Genomic DNA, 26,721 nt, shown 5'->3' on the forward strand with positions numbered 1-26,721 from the left:
CCGCTCCCACCCGCTCCCACCCGCTCCCACCCGCTCCCACCTGCTCCCACCCGCTCCCACCCACTCCCACCCGCTCCCACCCACTCCCACCCGCTCCCACCCGCTCTCACCTGCTCCCACCCGCTCCCACCCGCTCCCACCCGCTCTCACCCGCTCCCACCCGCTCCCACCCGCTCCCACCCGCTCCCACCTACTCCCACCCGCTCTCACCTGCTCCCACCCGCTCCCACCCGCTCTCACCCGCTCCCACCCACTCCCACCCGCTCTCACCCACTCCCACCCGCTCCCACCCGCTCCCACCCGCTCCCACCTACTCCCACACAGCGCATCTTTTTCAGGTAAAAAAAAATCCATCTATTACAGCTTGAATGTAAAAATGTCTCCCACGGGTGTGTGTGTTTGCATACTTGTTTCACGGCTGCACTGTTTGGGAGGCCATAGAACTTTTAGGAGGTACAGCCTAGCTGGAGGAGGTGGGTTCTGGAGGTGGACCAGGTAGTGAGGGCTGTGGCCTGCCCGGATTCCTGTCCTCTCCTGATCCACTCAGACGTGAAGAAGCATCTGTTCCTTCGGCACTACGATGGCCTGGTCCCTCAAACCGTGAGCCAAGATGATGTCTCCCTCCCTGTGTGCTGGTTCATGTGAGGGATTTGGTCACAGCAAAGAGAAACGTGGCTGATGCATCATATTGTTGCAGGAGGGGTTTCTTCCTCCTGAGCACTTCCGGAATAATTATTCATGAGATTCAATTATCATTTACAAATACCTAGGCCATATAGTGAGGCTCTTCTCTGACCAGCTCATCACTTAAAACAACCCACTGTATTAATCTACACTCTGCCACGTGGCTGGTTACCTGAGCTCAGGCACCGTGCGCCCATCTTGCTGGCTCAAATCTCATGCACTTGGCTCTATCCCAGAATCCCTTCTGCCTGTTGGCATGTCCCATCTACTTCTTGCCTCAGCCATAGGCCATAGTGTTTTTAATTGACAGGTGCTGTATCCATACAACACGGAAGAGACTCTTTCAACATCATATGACAGCAAGAGGACAATAGCGATCCAGGAAGGAAGTGTTAAAGGGGCACGGGGGAATCAGATGATTTAAAACTACTGCGGCAGTCTCTTGTTCCAAAGAGAAAGTATCCTCTTATATTTGTGTGCACATGCACATGTGTGTATGCATGTGTGTGCGCATGGGAGCACATAAACACGTGAGCACCTGCATGTGGAGACTAGAGGCTGCCGTCGGGCGTCTCTTCACTCTCTGATTTATCTGTCTCCCGCTGAACCTGGAGTTCATTGTTTCAGCGTAGACCAGCATATAACACTCCCAGACTCTCCTGCCTCCACCTCCCCGGCACCTGGACTTTTTATATGGATGCTGGGACTAGAACTCCAGGGAGGTGTCATCAGAGGAAAGACTGGGAGGCTTTGGATAAGCGGCTCTCGATCCACCACCTCTCTGTTGTCGGTGATGGATGCAGACCATCCGTGGATGCTCATCAGGACCCACCCAGCCCCCACCTTGGTAGCTCTTAGCCCTGGCTTCATCTTAGAATCACATCACGGCTTTAGGAGGAAGGACGGGCAGCCACAACCCACCCTGGCCCTTCGCCTCCGCAGTCCTCCCTCAGCACACTTTCCTGCGTGACTTTCTACCGCTGTCACTTTTCTCTTGGATCCCTTTGGATCCTGCTCTGGCACCAGGAGTTCTGGTGCCACCAAACACCATTGCCAGAGTTTCTGCCCAGGATGTATGCTTTTCCCTACAGAGCTTAAATGGCCTGGGGACCCTGCCTTGCCACTGTGCCATATTCTCACATCTTACTTTCAATTTTCCCACCAGACAGAAACATTAGGAAAATGTACAGAGCTTTGTGGGCTTGTAAAGGGGGTTATTCTCTGGCTTTATGACTAAAATCCATCTCTTGTATCCTGCCTTGGACCTCAGTTCTCTGACTCACAGAGTAAAGGGATTGGACCACAGTGTTGATGATAATTTTGGATCTGAAAGAAGGAGCAATTATCTCACTTTACCGGTTCAATTACATTCACCTCAGTGGAGTAAAATATATTAATGTCGGAGAAAGTAAAAACATGTACCCATAGCAACAAAAAATTATAGCCTTTTTAAAAAATTTAAGTAATTTATTCAGATTGCATCTCAATTGTTATCTCCTCACTTGCATCTTCCCGTTCCCCCTCCCTCTTTCACCCTATCCCCCTCCCTAGGTCTGTGACAGAAGGGGACCTCCTCCCCCACCATATGATCACAGCCTATCAGGTCTCATCCTGGTAGCCTGCTTATCCTTCCTCTGAGTGCCACCAGGCCTCCCCACCAAGGGGAAGTGGTCAAATATGGGGCACCAGAGTTCATGCCAGAGTCAGTCCCCGCTCTCCAGACAACTGTGAGGAATGTGCTGCCCATTGGCTAGATCTGATTAGGGGTTCTAGGTTTACTGCATGCATTGTCCTTGATTGCTACAGTAGTTTGAGCAGACCACCCTGGGTCCAGACCCACCAGCCTTAACGATCTTCTTGTAGGTGTCTAGGACCCTCTGGATCCTTCTATTTCCCCATCCTCCCATGCTTCTCTCACCTGGAGTCCCAATCACAAGTCCCAGCATCTATCCCAATCACCTGCAAGGTGAAGACTTTCAGGGGACATCCCTATTGGGCTTTTTAAACATAGAAAAATATAACTTTTGAATGTCTGTGCTCATCTGCCTGGTGCGTAAAGGAAGTGGTTTCGGCTGAAGGTGATGAGCCAGGCCCTTCCTTCCAATACGTTTGTGATTCCCTGAGAACTATGGTCACATCTCAGTCCCCTGCCAAACACCACATATTTAGAAGGGCCGAGGGCTACAAAAAGGTGTGCACAGTGTGCCCTCATTTTCATATGCAGGTCCTACTTTCAGGGAGATTATTGGCCAAAAAAATCTGTGCAAGGGCTGCCTGGCTGGTGGTGCTAAGAATGACTTTAGATCACATCGTTTTAGCTTTTGTTGGCTTTGTCTATGTCTAACAAGTATATGCTGTGCTCTAATAAGAAAAGCACACACGCTTTCTCAGGGCACGTGTATATTTTCACACTCGCACGCCCTGAGTAGTTAAACCTTTCAGAAAGACTTCCACCCAGGTGTCATTTTATCAGCAGAGACCCAGCCACCTGCAACTGTGTGCTGGTTGTGATTGCAAGCTAGGTGCGGCAAGCCTCCTCAACATCCCCAGGGAGAGCAGAGGGCACTTCTGTGCTGTGCACACACCTTGGTTCCAGCCGCTAGAGCCTCACTTGCCTTAATCTCAGCTCAGAAGTGTGACCTTCTGTGCCACTGGGATGACAAATCCCATGCTCTTGCAATCCCGTCATACTCGTGAAAAGAACACATCTCAAAGACCCAGGCAAAGGGGCAGGATGTGGCGTGAGACCCCCCTGATCCTCACCAACCGACTTCAGGCAGCCTGTGCACACAGGAGCGAGTCCTGTGGGGATCCCCGGATCCAGGCCCTGCGGATACACAGATGTGTGCAGCCTGTGCACACGGGAGCGAGTCCTGCGGGGATCCCCGGATCCAGGCCCTGCGGATACACAGATGTGTGCAGCCTGTGCACACAGTAGCAGGTTCTATAGGAGTCCACGGAGCCAGTCACAGATGTGTGCAGCCTGTGCACACAGTAGCAGGTTCTATAGGAGTCCACGGAGCCAGTCACAGATGTGTGCAGCCTGTGCACACAGTAGCAGGTTCTGTAGGAGTCCACGGAGCCAGTCACAGGTGTGTGCAGCCTGTGCACACAAGAGCAAGTCCTGTGGGAGCCCACGGGGCCAGTCCCTGTGGATACAGGCAGCCTGTGCACACAAGAGCAAGTCCTATGGGAGCCCACGGGGCCAGTCCCTGTGGATACAGGCAGCCTGTGCACACAGGAGCAAGTCCTATGGGAGTCCACAGGGCCAGTCCCGGTGGATACACAGATGTGTGAGTTTAACAACGAATGATGCTCACTTTGTGCTCCTAAAATAATAGTTGTGTGGGAAGAGAGGGAGCAGGAGCAGACAGGAAGGAAACAAGAGAGGGTAATGGGGTGATTAGAAATCAAATCCACCGCACACATCTCTAAAATGCCTTAACAAACCATAACTTTGTACAGAGTACACACTAACCGAGAAGAGAAATGATTGCACAGTTACAGAGGCTGCGGGATGTGCATGGACAAGAGTAAGGGCCACTGTAAGAGAGACACAGACAACGACTTAAAATAACCCTAAGCTTCCCACCTAGAGAGCACAGGTACATGTTGCTACAAGGCCCCGTCACCATCACCATCTTACAGATGAGGACACAAGCAACTCTCCCAGATCACACAGCTGGTGAGTGGTGAGTCTAGCTACGAACCAGGCCTCTCTCATTCCAGATTCGCCCACTGAGCTGCTTCTACTGGAGCATCTGACTGGGGGATGTGATGGGGATGGAGGCATAGACAGGGTGTGGATGGAGGATGGGGTGTGGTGTAGATGGAGGATGGGGTGTGGTGTAGATGGAGGGATGGGGTGTGGTGTAGATGGAGGATGGGGTGTGGTGTAGATGGAGGGATGGGGTGTGGTGTAGATGGAGGATGGGGTGTGGTGCAGATGGAGGGATGGGGTGTGGTGCAGATGGAGGATGCGGTGTGGTGCAGATGGAGGGATGGGGTGTGGTGTAGATGGAGGATGGGGTGTGGTGCAGATGGAGGGATGGGGTGTGGTGTAGATGGAGGATGGGGTGTGGTGTAGATGGAGGGATGGGGTGTGGTGTAGATGGAGGATGGGGTGTGGTGCAGATGGAGGATGGGGTGTGGTGTAGATGGAGAATGGGGTGTGGTGTAGATGGAGGATGGGGTGTGGTGTAGATGGAGGGATGGGGTGTGGTGTAGATGGAGGGATGGGGTGTGGTGTAGATGGAGGATGGGGTGTGGTGCAGATGGAGGGATGGGGTGTGGTGTAGATGGAGGGATGGGGTGTGGTGTAGATGGAGGATGGGGTGTGGTGTAGATGGTGGATGGGGTGTGGTGTAGATGGAGGGATGGGGTGTGGTGTAGATGGAGGGATGGGGTGTGGTGTAGATGGAGGATGGGGTGTGGTGCAGATGGAGGATGGGGTGTGGTGTAGATGGAGGGATGGGGTGTGGTGTAGATGGAGGGATGGGGTGTGGTGCAGATGGAGGATGGGGTGTGGTGTAGATGGAGGATGGGGTGTGGTGTAGATGGAGGATGGGGTGAGGTGCAGATGGAGGATGGGGTGTGGTGTAGATGGAGGGATGGGGTGTGGTGTAGATGGAGGGATGGGGTGTGGTGTAGATGGAGGATGGGGTGTGGTGTAGATGGAGGATGGGGTGTGGTGTAGATGGAGGGATGGGGTGTGGTGTAGATGGAGGGATGGGGTGTGGTGTAGATGGAGGATGGGGTGTGGTGCAGATGGAGGGATGGGGTGTGGTGTAGATGGAGGATGGGGTGTGGTGTAGATGGAGGGATGGGGTGTGGTGTAGATGGAGGGATGGGGTGTGGTGTAGATGGAGGATGGGGTGTGGTGTAGATGGAGGGATGGGGTGTGGTGTAGATGGAGGATGGGGTATGGTGTAGATGGAGGGATGGGGTGTGGTGTAGATGGAGGGATGGGGTGTGGTGTAGATGGAGGATGGGGTGTGGTGTAGATGGAGGATGGGGTGTGGTGTAGATGGAGGATGGGGTGTGGTGTAGATGGAGGATGGGGTGTGGTGTAGATGGAGGGATGGGGTGTGGTGCAGATGGAGAATGGGGTGTGGTGTAGATGGAGGGATGGGGTGTGGTGTAGATGGAGGGATGGGGTGTGGTGTGGATGGAGGATGGGGTGTGGTGTAGATGGAGGATGGGGTGTGGTGCAGATGGAGGATGGGGTGTGGTGCAGATGGAGGATGGGGTGTGGTGCAGATGGAGGATGGGGTGTGGTGCAGATGGAGGATGGGGTGTGGTGCAGATGGAGGATGGGGTGTGGTGCAGATGGAGGGATGGGGTGTGGTGTAGATGGAGGGATGGGGTGTGGTGTAGATGGAGGATGGGGTGTGGTGTAGATGGAGGATGGGGTGTGGTGTAGATGGAGGGATGGGGTGTGGTGTAGATGGAGGGATGGGGTGTGGTGTAGATGGAGGATGGGGTGTGGTGTAGATGGAGGATGGGGTGTGGTGCAGATGGAGGGATGGGGTGTGGTGTAGATGGAGGGATGGGGTGTGGTGCAGATGGAGAATGGGGTGTGGTGTAGATGGAGGGATGGGGTGTGGTGTGGATGGAGGATGGGGTGTGGTGTAGATGGAGGATGGGGTGTGGTGCAGATGGAGGATGGGGTGTGGTGCAGATGGAGGATGGGGTGTGGTGCAGATGGAGGATGGGGTGTGGTGTAGATGGAGGGATGGGGTGTGGTGTAGATGGAGGGATGGGGTGTGGTGTAGATGGAGGATGGGGTGTGGTGTAGATGGAGGATGGGGTGTGGTGTAGATGGAGGATGGGGTGTGGTGTAGATGGAGGATGGGGTGTGGTGTAGATGGAGGGATGGGGTGTGGTGCAGATGGAGAATGGGGTGTGGTGTAGATGGAGGGATGGGGTGTGGTGCAGATGGAGAATGGGGTGTGGTGTAGATGGAGGATGGGGTGTGGTGTAGATGGAGGGATGGGGTGTGGTGTAGATGGAGGATGGGGTGAGGTGTAGATGGAGGGATGGGGTGTGGTGCAGATGGAGAATGGGGTGTGGTGTAGATGGAGGATGGGGTGTGGTGTAGATGGAGGGATGGGGTGTGGTGCAGATGGAGGATGGGGTGTGGTGTAGATGGAGGATGGGGTGTGGTGTGGATGGAGGATGGGGTGTGGTGCAGATGGAGGGATGGGGTGTGGTGTGGATGGAGGATGGGGTGTGGTGTAGATGGAGGATGGGGTGTGGTGTAGATGGAGGATGGGGTGTGGTGCAGATGGAGGATGGGGTGTGGTGTGGATGGAGGGATGGGGTGTGGTGTAGATGGAGGGATGGGGTGTGGTGCAGATGGAGGATGGGGTGTGGTGTAGATGAAGGGATGGGGTGTGGTGTAGATGGAGGGATGGGGTGTGGTGTAGATGGAGGGATGGGGTGTGGTGTAGATGGAGGGATGGGGTGTGGTGTAGATGGAGGATGGGGTGTGGTGCAGATGGAGGGATGGGGTGTGGTGTAGATGGAGGGATGGGGTGTGGTGTAGATGGAGGGATGGGGTGTGGTGCAGATGGAGGATGGGGTGTGGTGTGGATGGAGGGATGGGGTGTGGTGTAGATGGAGGGATGGGGTGTGGTGCAGATGGAGGATGGGGTGTGGTGTAGATGAAGGGATGGGGTGTGGTGTAGATGGAGGGATGGGGTGTGGTGTAGATGGAGGGATGGGGTGTGGTGTAGATGGAGGATGGGGTGTGGTGTAGATGAAGGGATGGGGTGTGGTGTAGATGGAGGGATGGGGTGTGGTGTAGATGGAGGGATGGGGTGTGGTGTAGATGGAGGGATGGGGTGTGGTGTAGATGGAGGATGGGGTGTGGTGCAGATGGAGGGATGGGGTGTGGTGTAGATGGAGGGATGGGGTGTGGTGTAGATGGAGGATGGGGTGTGGTGTAGATGAAGGGATGGGGTGTGGTGTAGATGGAGGGATGGGGTGTGGTGTAGATGGAGGGATGGGGTGTGGTGTAGATGGAGGATGGGGTGTGGTGTAGATGGAGGGATGGGGTGTGGTGTGGATGGAGGATGGGGTGTGGTGTAGATGGAGGATGGGGTGTGGTGCAGATGGAGGGATGGGGTGTGGTGTAGATGGAGGATGGGGTGTGGTGTAGATGGAGGGATGGGGTGTGGTGTAGATGGAGGATGGGGTGTGGTGTAGATGGAGGATGGGGTGTGGTGCAGATGGAGGATGGGGTGTGGTGTAGATGGAGGATGGGGTGTGGTGTAGATGGAGGATGGGGTGTGGTGTAGATGGAGGATGGGGTGTGGTGTAGATGGAGGATGGGGTGTGGTGTAGATGGAGGGATGGGGTGTGGTGTAGATGGAGGATGGGGTGTGGTGTAGATGGAGGATGGGGTGTGGTGTAGATGGAGGATGGGGTGTGGTGTAGATGGAGGATGGGGTGTGGTGTAGATGGAGGATGGGGTGTGGTGTAGATGGAGGATGGGGTGTGGTGTAGATGGAGGGATGGGGTGGGGTGTAGATGGAGGGATGGAGTGTGGTGTAGATGGAGGATGGGGTGTGGTGCAGATGGAGGGATGGGGTGTGGTGTAGATGGAGGGATGGGGCGGGGTGTAGATAAATGGCCAGAAGGAGACTGTTCTTCCCTCTCTATTCAATGTTTTGCCGAACTTATCAGTGTTTTCTCAAACATTTCTCCTTTAAAATTCAAAATTTGTCTTGCATGTTATCTCACACTTTTAATCCCAGCACTCACGAGAGGCAAGTGGATCTCTGTGAGTTCAAGGCCAATTTGATCTACATAGTGAGTTCCAGAGTAGCCTCAGTTATGCAGAGAGACACTGTCTCAAAAAAACAAAAACAACAAAACGAGCAAAATCACTGATGTTGAACATTATGCTAGGAGAAATAAGGCAACCAAAAGGGGCAAATACTGTGTCAGAGAGATGCCTCAGTGGATAAAGATACTTTCTGTCAAGCCTAATAACCTGTGTTCAATCCCTGGGGTGTACATAATGCAAAGCAAGAAGTGACCTCTGCGTTCCTCCCCCCCCCCAGGCACACAGGCACACAGGCATAGACACAATAAACAAACAAACAAATAAATAGTAAATGTTTTTTTGTTTTGTTGGCTTTGGTTTTTTGAGACAGGGTTTCTCTGTGTAGCCCTGGCTGCCCTGGAACTTGCTCTGCTGGCCAGGCTGGCCTTGAGCTTACAGAGATCTGCCTGCCTCTGCCTCCTGAGTGCTGTGATTAAAAAGGGGTGCTGCCACCACCTGTAAAGAAGTTTTCAAAGACACACACTGCCTTGCTCTACCTGGGTGGGAGAGAGGAGGCAGGCTCACGGAAGGCACGAGGTGGCTGTCTGGGAGACGTACACGAACTTGGAGGTTACTGTCTCATTCTGTATTTGAACATTGGTGCTAGTTACCCACTACAATGTGTTTGATGCCACCGAAGTGTCCTTTTAACAACTGGCATAATAAATTTTGTTGTGTCTCCCTTACTACAGTGAAAATTGAAAATATAAAATACAACCACATGACTTCTTAGCCTAATATGTTTCTGTGGTCTCTATCAAACTTCGAGGATAGCTTCCGTGACTGTGCACTCATCTCCCGCTGTGTTCTCACACAGCTCCAGTTCTTCCTTCTTGTTTGGTCATCTCTAGTGCCATCATTGTGGCTCTGGTACCGCAGGGCCTTTCCACGTGCCATCACTATGGCTCTGGTACCACAGGGCCTTTCCATGTGCCATCACTGTGGCTCCTGGTACCACAGGGCCTTTCCACGTGCCATCACTGTGGCACCTGGTACCACAGGGCCTTTCCACGTGCCATCACTGTGGCTCCTGGTACCACAGGGCCTTTCCACGTGCCATCACTGTGGCTCCTGGTACCACAGGGCCTTTCCACGTGCTTGTTGTTTTACCTTAAGTGCAGTCCCCATATCCCTCCTGCCTCCACAGTGCTAACTTCCAAGAAGCCCTGAGTTCCTCTGATAAGACTCTGTTGTAGCTGTCTCTTCTGAGCCCTCAGCTGTCCACCTGTTGTCACTGGTGCTACATGCACTGTGCCTATCTGATGAACGTTCATCTTCCACAGTCTAGGCTCAGTCACCGAGTACCTTCCTTATCCTTTGCAGCAGCCACAGTGTGCGGCACAGGCCTCCCTGCAAAAGGATACAGAGGTGGAGAGGCCACTGCCAGTGCAGCTGTTGGCGCCCAGCCAAGATCTCACTAATCTCCTAGGCGATAGTAAATCCAGTCAAGTCAGACAGGAGTGTCTCTGAGACCCAGGCTCTGCCAGGCACAAACACACTACGACCCAGAAAGAATGACAGGCACTGTGTGAGGTGGCTTCCTGAGTGGGGAATGGTGACAGGAAGCTGACCTCCTGACAGGCAGATGGCACATCTTGGTTCTTGGACACTGTCATCAGAGCAGACCCCAGATGCAGAGTCTGTTCCTGCTTGTCCCCATGAGCCCACATGTCATCCGATGTTCCTTCACACACACGGCTCTGCTCAAGCCAGCCACGTGGACACAGCGTCTGAAACGAAGAGCTCTCTGACACTGGGCAAAGGCTGACTCCTGAAGGGCCTGGGGTGGCTACACCAGGCTTCCAGAGACCAGTGAGCGCCCTTTATGAGACAACTTGAAGAAATGATTGTTATTTTTAAAAAGCCAATAGCCCAATGAGGCTGGGAGCAAAGAGGAAGCCTCAGACCCCTTTTCACATTATTTGCCTTGTGGTGAGTGGCATTGTCCCAACTCTACATTCTGTTTGATCTTCTCACGATTTTTGCACATGTGTGCACGCACGGGGGTGACAGGCCGGTTTAAATGAGCTCACAATTGTAACCGTGAGGGTGAAGCTCGCTGTACTCCTGAGATGGCTTTGTAGCCAACCAGACCAATGAAACAAAGGAGCGAGGAGGGTCCATTAACTTTCACTATTCTCCAAAGAACAAGGCTTTACGCGTGACATGTGTGCCATCATGTTAGCAGTGTCACGATTTCCATTTCCCAGGTGAGAAACTCTGGGTTTAAAAAGGTCACACAGTGACCCAGTTTTAGTCAGATCCATGTAACATCAAATCTAAGCTCCCACACTGTCCCCCCACACTGTCCCCCGACACTGTCCCCCCACACTGTCCCCCCACACTGTCCCCCGACACTGTCCCCCCACACTGTCCCCCGACACTGTCCCCCCACACTGTCCCCCCACACTGTCCCCCCACACTGTCCCCCACACTGTCCCCCACACTGTCCCCCGACACTGTCCCCCCACACTGTCCCCCCACACTGTCCCCCGACACTGTCCCCCACACTGTCCCCGACACTGTCCCCCGACACTGTCCCCCCACACTGTCCCCCCACACTGTCCCCCGACACTGTCCCCCACACTGTCCCCGACACTGTCCCCCGACACTGTCCCCTGACACTGTCCCCCCACACTGTCCCCCCACACTGTCCCCCCACACTGTCCCCCACACTGTCCCCCCACACTGTCCCCCACACTGTCCCCCACACTGTCCCCCCACACTGTCCCCCGACACTGTCCCCCGACACTGTCCCCCCACACTGTCCCCCACACTGTCCCCCACACTGTCCCCCCACACTGTCCCCCACACTGTCCCCCCACACTGTCCCCCCACACTGTCCCCCACACTGTCCCCCCACACTGTCCCCCACACTGTCCCCCACACTGTCCCCCCACACTGTCCCCCACACTGTCCCCCACACTGTCCCCCCACACTGTCCCCCGACACTGTCCCCCCACACTGTCCCCCACACTGTCCCCCGACACTGTCCCCCCACACTGTCCCCCCACACTGTCCCCCCACACTGTCCCCCGACACTGTCCCCCCACACTGTCCCCCGACACTGTCCCCCCACACTGTCCCCCCACACTGTCCCCCGACACTGTCCCCCACACTGTCCCCCCACACTGTCCCCCGACACTGTCCCCCGACACTGTCCCCCACACTGTCCCCCCACACTGTCCCCCCACACTGTCCCCCACACTGTCCCCCTACACTGTCCCCCACACTGTCCCCCCACACTGTCCCCCCACACTGTCCCCCGACACTGTCCCCCACACTGTCCCCCCACACTGTCCCCCCACACTGTCCCCCACACTGTCCCCCCACACTGTCCCCCGACACTGTCCCCCGACACTGTCCCCCGACACTGTCCCCCACACTGTCCCCCCACACTGTCCCCCCACACTGTCCCCCACACTGTCCCCCCACACTGTCCCCCGACACTGTCCCCCGACACTGTCCTCTCACACTGTCCTCCCACACTGTCCCCCGACACTGTCCCCCGACACTGTCCTCCCACACTGTCCCCCCACACTGTCCCCCCACACTGTCCCCCCACACTGTCCCCCCACACTGTCCCCCCACACTGTCCCCCGACACTGTCCTCTCACACTGTCCTCCCACACTGTCCCCCGACACTGTCCCCCGACACTGTCCTCCCACACTGTCCCCCCACACTGTCCCCCCACACTGTCCCCCCACACTGTCCCCCCACACTGTCCCCCGACACTGTCCCCCCGACACTGTCCCCCACACTGTCCCCCCACTCTGTCCCCCCACACTGTCCCCCCACACTGTCCCCCGACATCCACTCATAACACACTGCCAGTTTGGCAAGAAAGAGCATGTGACAGGCATGGCAATATTCCTGAGGAGGAGCCACTTAAGGGAGAAGAGCTCTGCTGACTCTGCTTTGAGGGAAGGCAAACAGCGAGTCACCAACACATCAGAGATGGCCGTGAGCAGTGCTGCCTTTGCGTTCGTCTGTGGTGATTATGTTTTGGTTAGAGGTTTTGATTGGGTGTTTACAAAGGTTTTAGTCTATTGCTAAATTGTCCTGCACAAATTTACCAACCTTCTGTCCCAACACGTGGGCACCATCCTCCTAAAAATAAGTATACAGTGGTGAGTGGCTCAGCGGGCACAGGCGCTTGCTACGCAACCCCAGTGAACAGAGTTCCAACCTTGGAGCTCAAAATAAGATAGAAAGAGAGAACCATAGCCATAAGATTGCCCTCTGACCTCTCTTGGTGTGCTTTGGCAGGCATCCAGCCTCCTCCAAACACAGACAATAATAATAATAATAGCAATCTTACAAAAAAAGTAATTATACACTAATGACAGGGTTTCCTCTGGGCAGAATTAAAGCATTGCATTTCTATGGGGTAGGATGGGTAGATAGTCCTGGTCAGTGAACCTCTGAGCAATTTAAACGTTTGTTGATTGGAGCAGAAAGTAAAGATCGTGAAAATGCATTAGCCCAGAAATGGAGGCACGTGCATTCTGATAACCACAAACAGACGTGTCCGATGGTTGAGGATGGTTGCACTCTTGAGAGTCTTCAGAGAGGAGGGTGTGGCAATGGCGCTATTGTATTTAAGCTCCCTATTGCGTATATTTCTAGTCTTTGTGTTTATTCTTTAAAGATTTGCTTTTAAGTGTGTGTGTGTGTGTGTGTGTGTGTGCGCGCGCGCGCGCACACACACACACACACACACACACACACACACACACACACACACACACACACACACACACACGCTCACACGCTCACACTCTCGCGCACTGCTCATGTGCCCTCAGAGGCCAGAAGAGGACTTCAGACTCCACATGTTTGGAGTTACAGGCAGCTGTGAGCACCCAGGACTTCTGGAAGAGCAGTAAGTGCTCTTAACCACAGAGCCAACTTTCCAACCCCTTCCTGAGTCTTAAAAGCACGTGAAGGAATTGATTATTTTGCCTCTAATAGGTGACATATAAGTGTATCTTGCATTTAAATTTATTATCAGATTTAGCAGCGCACGCCTATAATCCTACCACTTGGGAGGCAGAGGCAGGTGGATCTCTGTGAGTTCAAGGCCAGCCTGGTCTACAAAGCGAGTATAAGACAGCCTACACAGAGAAACCCCGTCTTGAAAAACAAAACAAAACAAAAAACTCACAATTGGATAAATTTATCGCCAAGTAAGTAGAGCTTCTGGTCTTCCGAGGATCACGCAGCCACTCGCTTGAAAACTACAATTCCCAGGATGCTGCGAGCCGAAGGGGTGGCGTCGGAGCCAAGGACCGAGAGGCGGATCCTGGGCCAGCGCACGCGTCCTAGCTCCCGTGTTGGCCTTAGCAAGCAGGTCAGAAACACCGCGAACACCTGCGACACCCGGCGGGCGGTGGGCAGCTCGGGGTCGGTGGCGGAGCGTGCGGGGCGCAGAGGCCGGCTTCAGGTGAGGTGCTGGCCGGGCTGGGCTTGGTGCCGGGCCCTGGGCTGCAGGGGAGGCAGGCGGGCTTGCAGGACCGAGGGCGACCGACGGACGCCGCCTGGAGCAGGCAGGCGCAGAGGTTGGGGGTGTGGGCCTGTGGCGCCCTGGCCCTTCCTCCTGGAGCCTGCACCGCCGCTGACAGTGGGGACGCACACGCTCGTGCCTGGGAAAGAATGGTGCGCATTTGGCACAGGTGGCGTAGAGCAAGGAGAGATGAGCAGAGGGGGCCTGGGCTGCGACAGCTGAGGAGGTGCCCGAGCTGGCCTGTCGCTGACCCTTGGGGCGGTTGGAGCTCCCAGCCCAGCCCCGGGATCGTGGTGTCAGGCGCTTGTCTGGCGAGGAGGACCCTGATGGGCTTGCCTGTAGCAACCAGCCTTCTCATCGTCGGTGGGAGACCTAGTTCAAAGTTTGGGACCCTCCACCAGAACCATGCCGCAGGTGGTGAGCAGCCAGGTTCCTCCGACCTTATGGCAGGCAGCCCCGGAGCCTGTTGGGGTAGATTAAGGGGCAGGTTGGTATCAGCACAGTTCGCTTTCCACTTGTGGACTGCTCCGGTTGCTGGACGTTAAAAGATTGCCTCCTTTACCGGTGTGTCCCCTTAAGTAACTCGCTCGTTTTCTCTGGTCCCCTCCTCATCCTCTGTAAAACAGAGAAGACAAAACAAAAAGAAACAAACCTTATTCGAAAAGTTGCTGTGAGGGTCCCGTGAGGTAACGCTGGCCTGGCTTTCTGTCTGGGGACTGAACACAGTGAACGCATCGAATGTTAACCATAGGAAAGATTGGCGTTCCGGTCCCAGGTCCCAACTTTTCCACAAGCTAGCCGCTTCCAGGCTGCCAGGATGTGGAAAGTCTACCGGCCTAACCGGTGGTGACAGAGCCAGGAGAAAACTGGGTCCCTTGTCCGCAGAGGTGCATGGTGAGCTGAGAGCCCCAGTTGTCTTGCTGTGGTGGACTGTGGGCAACATCAGTGGGGTTTTTTGTTTGTTTGTTTGTTTGTTTGTTTGTTTTTCAATGCTGAGGCTTGAATCCAAAGCCTCGTGCATGCTGAGCGAACAAGCTACCACTGAGCTCTACCCCTCGACTCTGTCTCTGCTTTTTGCTTTGATTCACAGTCTCATCACATTTCCCAGGCACACCTCAACTGTGGTATCCTGTATCGCCCTCCCTCGCCGGGATGGCAGGCCTGTGCTGTCAGCCCAAGCTGATGGGTTTCTAACCAACCTTCTGGTCACTAAGTTCTCGCTTCCTGAAGTAGCAAATAATAAGCAAAGGCTTCTAGGGGATGTTGAGGGATCCAGGAAATTAAATTGCTCAGCACTCCATCCCCAAGAGGCTGTGTCAGCTACCTCAACTTGGTTGTCCGAGGGGAGCATTCTCCCTCGGGAACTGATAAAATGATCTGTAGGGTTTTTCCAAGTTGGATGAATACTGGAGGGCAAGGAAGAATCCCCAGACGCCACCATGGGCTTTGCTGTTCCGGCTTGAGTTAGAACTTTAGCCCCATCCCATAATAGCTCCGTGGTACTGAAGAATCCATACAGCAGCCCCAAGTATATGTCCTCCAGTGTGAAGTGGGGTTCATAACACCTGCTTCAGGCTGGAGCGGGGATGAGACCCCAAAGGCAGAGCCCAGCACGCTGCCCGTGGGACGCAGGAGGCAGTAAGTGGGTCGGCACGTTGCTGGTGTCTTGGAGAATTGCTATGAAAATAATTGGCCGCACAAGTGCTTCTTCTGTTGGGATCATTGAGTCCACAAACCTGGAACCTCCCTGTGGAGTAGTACAAGTGTTCTGTCTCAGACCAGTAGGTGGAGGTTGAAGTGGTTAAAAATTAGCATCAAGGCCAGGCGTGGTGGCACAGCCTTTAATCACAGCACTCGGGAGGCAGAGGCAGGCAGATCGCTATGAGTTCGAGGCCAGCCTGGTCTACAAAGTGAGTCCAGGACAGCCAAGGCTACACAGAGAAACCCTGTCTCGAAAAACCAAACCTCGCTTCCCCCAAAAACTTTAGCATCGTTTGCTGCCACATGGTAGGGCTGGGCTGGAACTCACCTAACATCTCTGATTGGGCCATTCCATTCTCCTCTGGGCCCTGCTGCCCTGGAACCCAGTTAGGACCCATGCAGGTGTTTCTGGTGATGCAAATGTGTTGTCCCATTTGGATTAGAGCCTGGCTCCACGCGCCCTCCTGCCCCGTGAGTGCTGATGCTGAAAGAGGCAGCTGTCTAGAATGTTTCAAGTATGGAAGCTGTCTCAGTCTGAAGTGTCCTGGAACACCATGTTAACATTTCCATGTGGCTGGCTGGGCGCTCACTCAGAGGGCAGCAGCACTGTGATGACGTCAGTACAGCTCCACACCGAGGTGCTATCCAGAAGTTCAGTTCGGAGTTTGGCTCCTGGAGACCACATGGCAGTTCACAAACACCTGTCACTTTAGTTCTAGAGTGCCCAACACCCTCTGAGGCTTCCATGGGCACCGTACACACGGAACACGTATGCATGTGCAGGCAAAACACTCAACACATAAAAGCAAACTAAAGAAACAGTCAGTGTCTTAGGAAAGACTAAGAAGCTATCCCAGATTGGGAGATGAGAGATGTCATTTTTCATCCTTGCCTGGGTTTTGGACACAGCATAGGACCACTGATAAAAATTAGTATTGTCAATATTAATTTTCTTAATTTGCATTATATAAGAGAATAAATACTGTTCACAGAAATAGATTCTTAAGTACTAATGGCTAGAGAGGAAGACGCCAGCAGAGTAATTGTTGTTTGTTGTTTTGCTTTTGAGACAAGGTCTTGACAAACATCCAGGCTGGTCTTAAACCCTCCTGCAGCTTGGACATCCACGCTGCCCTCCCCAAAGCTTCCGTAGCTCAGGAATAAGCACGTGCTGCCTTTAGGCTAAACGCCCTTCTCAGTGTCAAAGAAAGGACTCCACCATTCCCAGTTGTAAGATCGGACAGCTCTGAACAGTCGAGTTGCTGGAACGTCGGTGTAAAACCTTGCCGTGGCCCCTCCTGGACTGGCCTGCTGGCCCGTGTGCAAGCCTCGGTCCCGCGGGAGCTGCAGACCAGACCCCTGTTGCCATAGCCCTGCTCTTGGAGTGACGGCTGGGCAGCTGCTGCTGACAGACCTGCAACTCTTTGGACTAGGGCTTTGGAGCGCGCGTGTAATTCTCCCAGATGGTGTGAGGCCAGTCACCCCGTTCTTGTCCTCACTCCGTTGGTACAGTTGGCAGAAATTACAGATTAGGGCTCTCAACATTTTACCTGCAGAGATCGGAGAGTGTTGGAGAGGCCGAGCTGCGTCCTCCCTGATCGTAAGTCGAAGCTCTGACCCACGAGTGTCAATGCTGGACTTGCAGCCTCCAGAACTGTGAGGAGGTAAGTTTCCGTTGTTTAAGCCCTCCGCCTGGGGTGGTCGCTGGCTGCAGCCTAAGCGGGCTGAACTGTACCTGCCCCACCCCAGGCTCTGGGTCATGTGGCCTTGGTTGGACCTTCCCACTCACTGGGAAGGTGAGTGTGCAGCCTTTGCTCTCCTCTCGGAATCCTGGGGCGCCCTCCTTATCAGCCCTCACAGCCATGTGAGGATTCTGCATCTGGGGACTGGCCAGGGCATTCAGGAAACGAGGCCTGTGCCCTTGCTACAGGTGCAGGCTGGCCGGCGAGTCCTGCCTGCAGTAGAGCCCACCCTCACTGCCTGGCTGTCCTTATTGCCAGCTGAATGGCGCCACCCGGGGGTCAGTAGGAAACCTCCTTATGTCTGCCTATATCTAAGGGCTATGTGGGCATATTTTTAAAAAGAGAAAGAAAAAGAAAAAGAAAAACGTTACTCTATCAAGCTTTGTCCTGGCCGAGCCACTAGGCTGAACTCACCCTAAGCACACTGCTGCTCACATTTCCAACCATAGCGGTAGCAGGCGACAGAGAGGCTTGAAGAGGAAAAGGAACCAGGCCAAGCCATGAGGCTCATTCTCAGCAGAGTCTGCAGATGGCGCACAGGAGCCTCTGTACCCGCCTGACCTTGTTCCTCTGGGGAGTATTATGGGCTAGCCGCTTGGGATGCAGGAATTACTAAACAAAAGCCAAGCCAGGTGACCAGGAGGCAGGGAGTGGATAGGAAGGCTGCACTCCTCACTAATGGCGTCCCTGAGTCGGTTCAGGTGTCTGTGGGGCCGCAAGGCTCCTCTGCCGCAGCGAACTTTAGCTCAGGGATCCCAGTCTCATTTTCCCATGTAAGGGGTTTAGTTCCCGAGGTCTGAGTCCCTTGGGTAAAGCAGCCAAAGTGTGGATTTTTCAGCACCCACATAAAAACCATGCCCGGTGCCTGGTGACATCTGTACCCCAGTGCTGGGGCGGGGCGTGGGAGCCAGTCAAGAGCCCTTGGTGGTTAAAAGCACTGGTTGCTCTTGCAGAGGGCCCAGGTTTGGTCCCTAGTTTCCACATGGTGGCTCACAGCCACTTGTGGCTCCAGTCCAGGCCGTTGGATGTCTTTTGCTGGCCTCCCGGGGCACCAAGCACTCACATGGCAGATAGACATACATGCAGGCCGTATACGCATGCACATATATAAGGGGTCTTTAAAAAATATGCAAGATGGAGAGTGACCAAGGAAGGTACTCGTTACTGACCACTTGCCTCCACAGGCATGCGCACATATGTGCGTGCACGCCCCCACATGTTTGCACACTTATCACACATAAGTTTGTTTCCAAAATGTTTCTTTACAGTTCTCTCCCTCCCCCACAGAACCCGTCCGATGAGGGGTAGGATCACAGTTTGACTCTATCAGAAGCTCTGGGCCGTGTCTTAGAACAGTGTTTCCATCGGAGCTGGCCTTTTTGAACTTCCCCGCTTTCAGCCAGGCTTGCCTTTAACCTGTCCCCTTGGTTGGGAAAAGCGGCGGGGGCCTTCCTGTCTCTCCTTTGAGCCTCCTCCCTGGCAGGGAAAGGTCACAACCCCCAGCCAGCAGCCATGGAGACTTCTGCGAGGGCATTGTGTATCTCTCTCATGGAGGCTGGGAGGGGGGGTTCCCGAATTGGGGTTCCTTTTCCTGGTGTGGTACAGGCTGGACTTCTGTTTCAAGTGTGGCTGTCATGGGTGCTACATACACTAAGACACTGTGCAGGGCCTAGCTGGGGATCTCTTTTCTCAGTATACGTGGTGGCCTTGGCCAAGCCTGAGGCAGGCAGGCAGGCTCTTCTTTCTCTGTGTGAGATGTCCACCATCACGGGCCCATCCCGTCCAGATCCATCTGTTGGGAAGCGCTGGGCCTTTTGGCGGCCAGAGGATGGGTGTTTCCTTCGGTCCTCACAGCATGCTCACCTGCAGACCCTGAAGCCAGCGCAGCTTCTTAGGGACAATAAAGTGTGCTGTCCCAGGAGGCCCCTGCCTTTCATTTAGGGAGCCTTGCCAGCCCCCACTGACCTTTAATTAAGGCAATTGCTGCCTTTATCTGATACCTTGGTTCTGCGGAAACATTTGATCTTGCTGCAGTGCGGGGTGGAGGGGTGCGGGGTGGGGGGTGGGGGTGGGGTCATGCAGGGGAATGTGGGAAAGACAGGAAGGATTATACCACGGCCACCGACTGCCCCACACCTTGGTTCCTCTACAGTGACAAAATAAGGGGCTCCATTGAAAGAGTCCACAGAAGGGAGACTCTGAAGCAAGCACGAGGGAGACCGTTGACACGTTCAGTCCTGGCTCGCCTGAGTGAGGGTAGGGAGAGACGGCAGGCAGAAGGGCTACACCAGCAGAGCTGCAGCCGTGCTCCGCAGGTGAACCCAGACTCACGCAGAGCAAGCCTCCACGAAGCCCCAGCAGGGAGGCGCGTGGGTCAGCTACACTTGGTTGCTCAGTTCCAGTCGCTCAGTTCCTGTCCCTTGGCCTTGGTTCGCGCTGCCTGACTGTAAGTAGCTAAGTTGGCTGAAACCCAGGGAGTCCACCCCACTCCTTAGACCATGCAGGTTCTGGCAGAATGTTTTCTCTCCTCTCATCAGAGCTTCCAGTTTCCCCCTCCCATACCTGCCTTGCCCTCTGCCAGCGCCACATTGGCAGGCTGTAGGGCAGTTTTCAACATCTCACTAGAAACACCTTCCCCAGGGCCGGAGTCACTGGGTGGCGTGGGCTGCCGCAGTCCTGCTACAGTCCAGCAGAGGGCGCTCATGTGTCAAGCTGCCAATCCTCTAACTGGTCTGCTGTGTCATTGGAGGGGTTGGGGGGGTTGTTTAGGGAGACAGTCTCATATACCCAGAGTGGAGGGTCCCAGGGAAGTGAGTGCAGCGTATTCTGCTGGGTCTGAGCAGCGCACCACTCAGAAAGCCGCTCCCTTCTGTCACGAAACTCAGTCTGGCTTCACAGGTGAACATCATGGTTCCTTTGTCTCCCCCATGTGCCATCCTTACGATGCCCTCTCGGCCCTCAAACCAGTTTACTTCTGGTCGGCAGACGGCAGCTCTGAGAACCTCCCTCCCTTCCTCCTGTCAGCTGGGTAGGAACCCAGACTGGCTTCACCTAGTCTGACCAGTCCGTCTGAGGCAGCGAGCCACTGGGCTGGGCCAGAGCTCCTCTGGGTCCCAGGAGAGTCAGGGCTCCAGGGAAGTGTGAACACACGGGGGAGGGCCGCGTTAGGAGGAGGGGACATAAGTGAAAATGAACACCCCACTGCTGACTTACCCTGGAGACCAAGAAGCAGAGGGTGGACGCTGCCCCATCCAGGGTACCTCGGTGGCACCTGGCCGCAGTCACCGAGTCTGCCTTTGGGAAGATTTCTGTGCCTAGGTTTAAAGCTTCAAACAGACGGGAGGCGCCAGCCCCTGCCTAGCACTGACCGCCCTTGGCTGAATCACATGAAGGCAGCAGCGTGCCCAGGGTGCTTCGGAACACACATGGGCTGTGTGGCCCTTTCTTTGCCACCAAGGGTCCCAAACCTTTCCTTCTACTGGAGGCTTCACCCATCAGGGAACCCAATTCAACAACACGGTTCTTTTTGCACATCAGAAGGCGGTCGGGTGCCAGTGCTAGGATTTCTGACCACCATAGCTTGTCACAAGGCTGCAGGACACTTGCCCTTACTAAAGAGTGCTCGGATTCCAAAAGACAGCTTCACCCGGGAGGCGGAGGGCGTGGATGTGCCTGCCTTTCAACCCCCAAATGCCTCGGTACTGGCACTATCTAGTCACTACACAAATGTAAGAGGGTGTGTTGGCCCAAAACATGGACATCGCTGGAGTTCTGCAGGGCTCTGGCGGTGGTGATGTCCTTGCATAGCACAAGTGTGTGTGGCACACTCTGGGCATCCTCCGGGGCTGTTGAAACCACAAGGTGCTTTACCGTAAAGCAGAGTGGATTCAGCTAGCTACTACTGTCTATTGAAAGCAGTGCTGCTCAGCACAGGCTGCTCATCCAGAATGAGGGGCTGCGGCTTCTTGCATCTCCCCCCCACCCCCGCAGCTGAGTGATGCTGGTGTGATTGGAGGGTAGTTCAGGATCATTTCATACAAACATGGTGAGATGGCTCAGTAAACGGCTGCCCGCTCCCACATGAAAAGTTGGACATGGGCGGTACACCTCTGTAAGGCTAGCACTGAGGAGACGACAGGAGGGTCATGGAGACCACTGGCCAGCCACTTGATGTTGACCTCTGGCCTCCAAATGTACATGCACACATGCGCCCGTGAGCACAGGCACACATGCAGAAAATGATATTTTTAAAAGCCTAACTTGTAACTTGACTCAATGACCAGTATTGAGTAAGTCACTTATTTTCATGCCACGTTACCAGGGAGCACTGCTGAAGAAGCAGGTGGGTGGGTAAGCACAGGTGTAGTGTGCCGACTCCTGCCTAGGCTGACGCCTCTCCCTCTGGCTCGCTGCAGGGTTTTCCTGGCCCTCCACCACACGTAGGGATGGATGGGTGAAGCCCGCGTGGGCTGTGGCACTGCCCAGCAGCCATCGTCTCACTGCGGCCCCCTGGCGGCGATAGGATGCACCTCTCCGCGGTATTCAACGCCCTCCTGGTGTCGGTGCTGGCTGCAGTCCTGTGGAAGCACGTGCGGCTGCGCGAACACGCGGCCACGCTAGAGGAGGAGCTCGCCCTTGGACAGCAGCCCCTGGATCCAGTCCCAGGGCCGAGGATCGACTACCCGAAGGCCCTGCAGATCCTCATGGAGGGCGGCACCCACATGGTGTGCACAGGCCGCACCCACACGGACCGCATCTGCCGCTTCAAGTGGCTCTGCTACTCCAACGAGGCCGAAGAGTTCATCTTTTTCCACGGCAACTCATCCGTGATGCTGCCCAACCTGGGCTCCCGGCGCTTCCAGCCGGCCCTGCTGGACCTCTCCACGGTGGAGGACCACAACGCCCAGTACTTCAACTTCGTGGAGCTGCCCGCCGCGGCCCTGCGCTTCCTGCCAAAGCCGGTGTTCGTGCCCGACGCGGTCCTCATCGCCAACCGCTTCAACCCCGATAACCTCATGCACGCCTTCCATGACGACCTGCTCCCCATCTTCTACACGCTGAGGCAGTTCCCAGGCCTGGCCCAGGAGGCGCGGCTCCTGTTCATGGAGGGCTGGGACGAGGGCGCCCACTTTGACCTATACAAGCTCCTGAGCCCCAAGCAGCCGCTGCTGCGTGCGCAGCTCAAGGCGCTGGGCCGACTGCTCTGCTTTTCCCACGCTTTCGTGGGCCTGTCCAAGGTCACCACCTGGTACCAGTACGGCTTTGTCCAGCCCCAGGGCCCGAAGGCCAACATCCTGGTCTCCGGCAATGAGATCCGGCAGTTCGCCCGCTTCATGACTGAAAAGCTGAACGTGAGCCACACGGGGCCGCCCCTGGGGGAGGAATACATTCTGGTCTTCAGCCGCACCCAGAGCAGACTCATCCTCAACGAGGCCGAGTTGCTGCTGGAGCTCGCGCAGGAGTTCCAGATGAAGACAGTAACGGTGTCCCTGGAGGACCATACCTTTGCCGACGTCGTGCGGCTGGTCAGCAACGCCTCCATGCTAGTCAGCATGCATGGCGCCCAGCTGGTCACGGCCCTCTTCCTGCCCCGCGGGGCCACGGTGGTTGAACTCTTCCCGTACGCTGTCAACCCCGACCACTACACCCCCTACAAGACGCTGGCCATGCTGCCTGGCATGGACCTGCAGTATGTAGCCTGGCGAAACACGATACGGGAGAACACAGTCACGCACCCCGAGCGGCCCTGGGACCAAGGGGGCATCACCCACCTGGACCGGGCCGAGCAGGCGCGCATCCTACAGAGCCGAGAAGTGCCCCGGCACCTCTGCTGCAGGAACCCGGAGTGGCTGTTCCGCATCTACCAGGATACCAGGGTGGACATCCCATCCCTCATGCAGTCCATCCGGCGTGTGGTGAAGGGCCGCCCGGGGCCACGGCGGCAGAGGTGGACGGTCAGCCTGTACCCTGGCAAGGTGCGGGAGGCGCGGTGCCAGGCATCGGTGCAGGGCGCCACCGAGGCCCGCCTGTCCGTGTCCTGGCAGATCCCGTGGAACCTCAAGTACTTGAAAGTGCGGGAGGTGAAGTACGAGGTCTGGCTGCAGGAGCAAGGGGAGAACACGTACGTGCCTTACATGCTGGCCCTGCAGAACCACACCTTCACGGGGAACATCAAGCCCTTCACCACCTACCTGGTGTGGGTCCGCTGCATCTTTAACAAGAGCCTCCTGGGACCGTTTGCAGACGTGCTGGTGTGCAGCACGTAGCCGGCGGGCCGTGGCCAGGCCTCAGGAGGCCGGCTGCAGCTTAGCTTCCCCAGGTCCACGGTCCTGCTGGCGACCACGGGGGTCCATAGTCTATTTATTGAGCAGGCCTGGGCAAGGCCTGTTCCCCAGCGTGTGCCGTTTGCAGAATTCCTCTTTGCCCTGAAGAGATGGTGCCTGCCCCCCACCCCACCCCCCTCTGCCACCTGGCCATCACCGCTCAGGAGGAATTCCTTAGTGGTGAGGCCCCAGGGGGTCTGCTCTTTGCTGCTGTGGCTGTGGCGCAGGTCCTGGCTTCTAGAAGCAGTGGTAGTGTGGTTGGTGGGCCGGGCAGATAGTCTGAGTGACAGCTGTGTTCGGAGCCGTCATTAAATGAGTCTGCACATCTCGGTCAAGTCTCCGTTAATGTCTCATTAGCACACATGAGCTACACCTTGTAACGGTTTCGTGTGACATTTTCATACGCACATTTATAATGCGCCTCAGTACTGTTCACTCTGTTGAACTTTGCCCTCCCCGTGAGCCTTTCCTCTTTCCAACACTCCCCTCTTCTGTTCAAGTCCTTTCGTGTGTGCCCTTGCTTACGTGAGCCGGGGAGTTTCCCTGGGGTTGCCTACAAGCATGTGGTTGTAAGTCCCCCATGAGGGAGAGGCCCACGAGCTCCCCGCATTTCCACAGTGAGGCGTAGATGGGCTAATGCCCAAGCCTGTGTTGGTCATCACGGCTGCCGAGAGTTCAAGCGTGCAACAGCCTCGTCAGGCCCAGGAGTCAGCATTCCATTCTTTCTGCCCCTCCCACAATGCTCCTTGAGCCTGATCCAGGACAATATAGATATACAGATGCCCCATGGATGGGCATTCCACAGTCACTAGGAGCCACCGACAGCTCACAACACCACTGACCCACAAACATGGAGTCATGGAGAAGGGACGTTCACAGGCACGCCACTTCCACGAAACACAGCCACCGTACCTTCCCTGTTAGAGCCCACAGTCTCCAGCAGGTTATGTGTCAAGCCCGAGCTCCCTCCCTGGAAACATCCTCAAATCCAATCGGGAAGCAGTGGGTTCCCAGGAACAGACGTGCCACTACTGCAGCACTGGGCCCATCTTGCCTGGCCGGTTGGTGTTATCTGTAGCCAAGTAAAGCTGTTGGTGTCCCCGTACCCAGCAGCCTGCGTGACATTTTATGCTGTTAAGGTCACTTCCAGTTCCATATTGATTTCTCTGTGCCCTGTGACAGGTGTTTGGTGTCCCCAGCAGTAGGGTTTTAGCAACTAGTTCTGGTGGGCAATTAACAGTGTCAACTACCTGCCTTTGCGACAGTCCGGCTTGGATTGGAACTGTGCTGCTGGGGCAGGACACAGGGGAGTTAGGAGGCCGCCTTAGTAGGACACAGCACAGCTCACAAATGGGCCTCTAAGAGCTCAGGAAATTTATCTGATAAGAGTATGCTTTTAGATGGGAACAGAATAGACTCTTGAATAAAACTGGAAGCAATGAAACTTAAGTTACACCCCAACTCAAACCACTCTCACGTGCGGGTTTCGTGCAAGTGTCCACTGAAGTGGAAGACGTGAACACAGGTAAGTGCTCTCAGGGAGCCTGTCTAAGAAGGCACAAACCCCAGGAAACTCACAGGCAAAATGAACAAACTTGACTGCATAGAATTACAGCTTCCTATTTCACAAGACAGAGCCAGGCCGTAAATGACAGACTGGGAGGAACCCGGGCAAGTCTAACGAGCTAGAGCTGACTGCAGCTCAGATCCAAAGCTCGCCGTTGCACCTCCAGGGAAGGCACAAACAGAAAGGTTGGCCCACAGAACATGCAAAGGCTAGCATGAAGATACTGTCTATAGTAATAAAGGAAATTCGGTTGTTATAGCAGCTTCTCCCTGCTGGAGAGGTGGCTCAGTGGACGCCTGCGCACACGTGGCATACACTCACACACACACACCATAAATAAACGTGAAGTTAGGGCTGGAGAAAAGGCTCTCAGGACGGTGGCTCACAACTGCCTGCACCTCAAGTGCCACGGGTTTGACACTGACTTCTGGCTTCTGCAGGCACTAGGTACACACATGATGCACAAATATACAGTCAGGAAAAACACCCATTCACATAAAAACACGTTTTTTTTAATTAAAAATAAATCTTAAAAAACAATAGACTCTTTCTAGGCCAGCCTGGTCTACAAAGTGAGTCCAGGACAACCAATGCTACACAGAGAGACCCTGTCTCGAAAAACCAAAAAACAACAACAACAAAAAAACAAGACAACAACAACAACAGTAGACTCTCCTGGCAGGCACAGAACTCGGTGGAGAACTTGCCTAGCACGTGTGAAGTTCCAGGTTCATTCGTGTGCCTACGTATCTCGGCACACAGGCACACACTCAGCACTGCATGTACATGCTCAGGGAACAGTGCACAGAACATTCTTGAACATGTTTATTGGTGTGTGTGGGTAATAGCCAGCGCTGAGGATGTAGCTGGGAATGTGAGACTGAAGGCCCTTTCCCCATCCCCAGCAGGTGAGCCAGGCCTGGCGCTGTGAGCTACTCCTGGCACTGTGAGCTACTCCAGCTCTGGCTTTTCCTATGCGTCATCTGGATGGCCAACAGTTGTCAAGGAGATGCTGCCGTTGGGAGGGACACTCACCAGCTCAGGAGGTTTACATTCCAGGAAATCAGCCAGCAAGGCGTGCTCTGCCCCAACAACGGTGGGCTCACGGGCCGTTGTCCGGGAACAGCGTGAGGTTGTGTTTCTGGATGTGTCTCAGCAGGACCTGTCCTCGCCTCTCCAGCGTCCCAAGGATGTGCTGCAGGCCTCCAGCTCCACCCTGGCTCGCCCAGAACACCTGGTCCATCTGCAGCGACTTGAGCAGCAGGTTCTGAAGACACCCTGATGCAAGAACCTTCACCGCGGACTCCGGAAAGCTGGGTCCAAAGCCCCAGAGGCCCGTGCAAGAAAGGAAGGGCAGAGTGAGCTC

At 55.2% G+C, this 26,721-nt stretch overlaps 2 protein-coding genes across 4 annotated transcripts in view; one reads left to right on the plus strand and one right to left on the minus strand.

The window, feature by feature from the left end:
• The window catches only part of GASK1A (golgi associated kinase 1A), a 401,830-nt gene that overhangs the window by 347,309 nt on the left and 27,800 nt on the right, over positions 1 to 26,721 (minus strand). The window contains exon 5 of one of the 2 annotated variants that reach the window (XR_014773851.1): positions 25,989 to 26,668. Coding sequence is in view for 1 of the 2 variants with exons in the window: in XM_084754209.1 (XP_084610335.1) it covers positions 26,458 to 26,668 (211 nt within the window). In the remaining variant the exon portion in view is untranslated. Of the gene's footprint in view, positions 1 to 25,818; positions 26,669 to 26,721 lie in introns of those variants that run through there. The other variant, XM_084754209.1, reaches the window with a different exon arrangement.
• On the plus strand, positions 13,814 to 24,118 carry POMGNT2 (protein O-linked mannose N-acetylglucosaminyltransferase 2 (beta 1,4-)). 2 transcript variants are annotated; one of them, XM_084752830.1, is made up of 4 exons: positions 13,814 to 13,962; positions 17,280 to 17,387; positions 19,618 to 19,911; positions 21,881 to 24,118. In XM_084752830.1, exon 4 carries the CDS (start codon positions 21,989 to 21,991, stop codon positions 23,729 to 23,731), a length of 1,743 nt encoding a protein of 580 aa, XP_084608956.1. In that variant the 5' UTR covers positions 13,814 to 13,962; positions 17,280 to 17,387; positions 19,618 to 19,911; positions 21,881 to 21,988; the 3' UTR covers positions 23,732 to 24,118. The 2 variants fall into 2 exon arrangements, with proteins under 2 accessions (XP_084608956.1, XP_084608955.1); XM_084752829.1 differs by lacking the exon at positions 19,618 to 19,911.

This window comes from Acomys minous (genome assembly GCF_964271855.1).
Source record: "Acomys minous genome assembly, chromosome: 13".
NCBI classification, from domain to species: Eukaryota; Metazoa; Chordata; class Mammalia; order Rodentia; family Muridae; genus Acomys; species Acomys minous.

What these genes read in the sequence shown, in the direction of transcription:
- POMGNT2 (XM_084752830.1), top strand. Translation starts at nt 21,989, where the DNA reads ATGCACCTCTCCGCGGTATTCAACGCCCTCCTGGTGTCGGTGCTGGCT.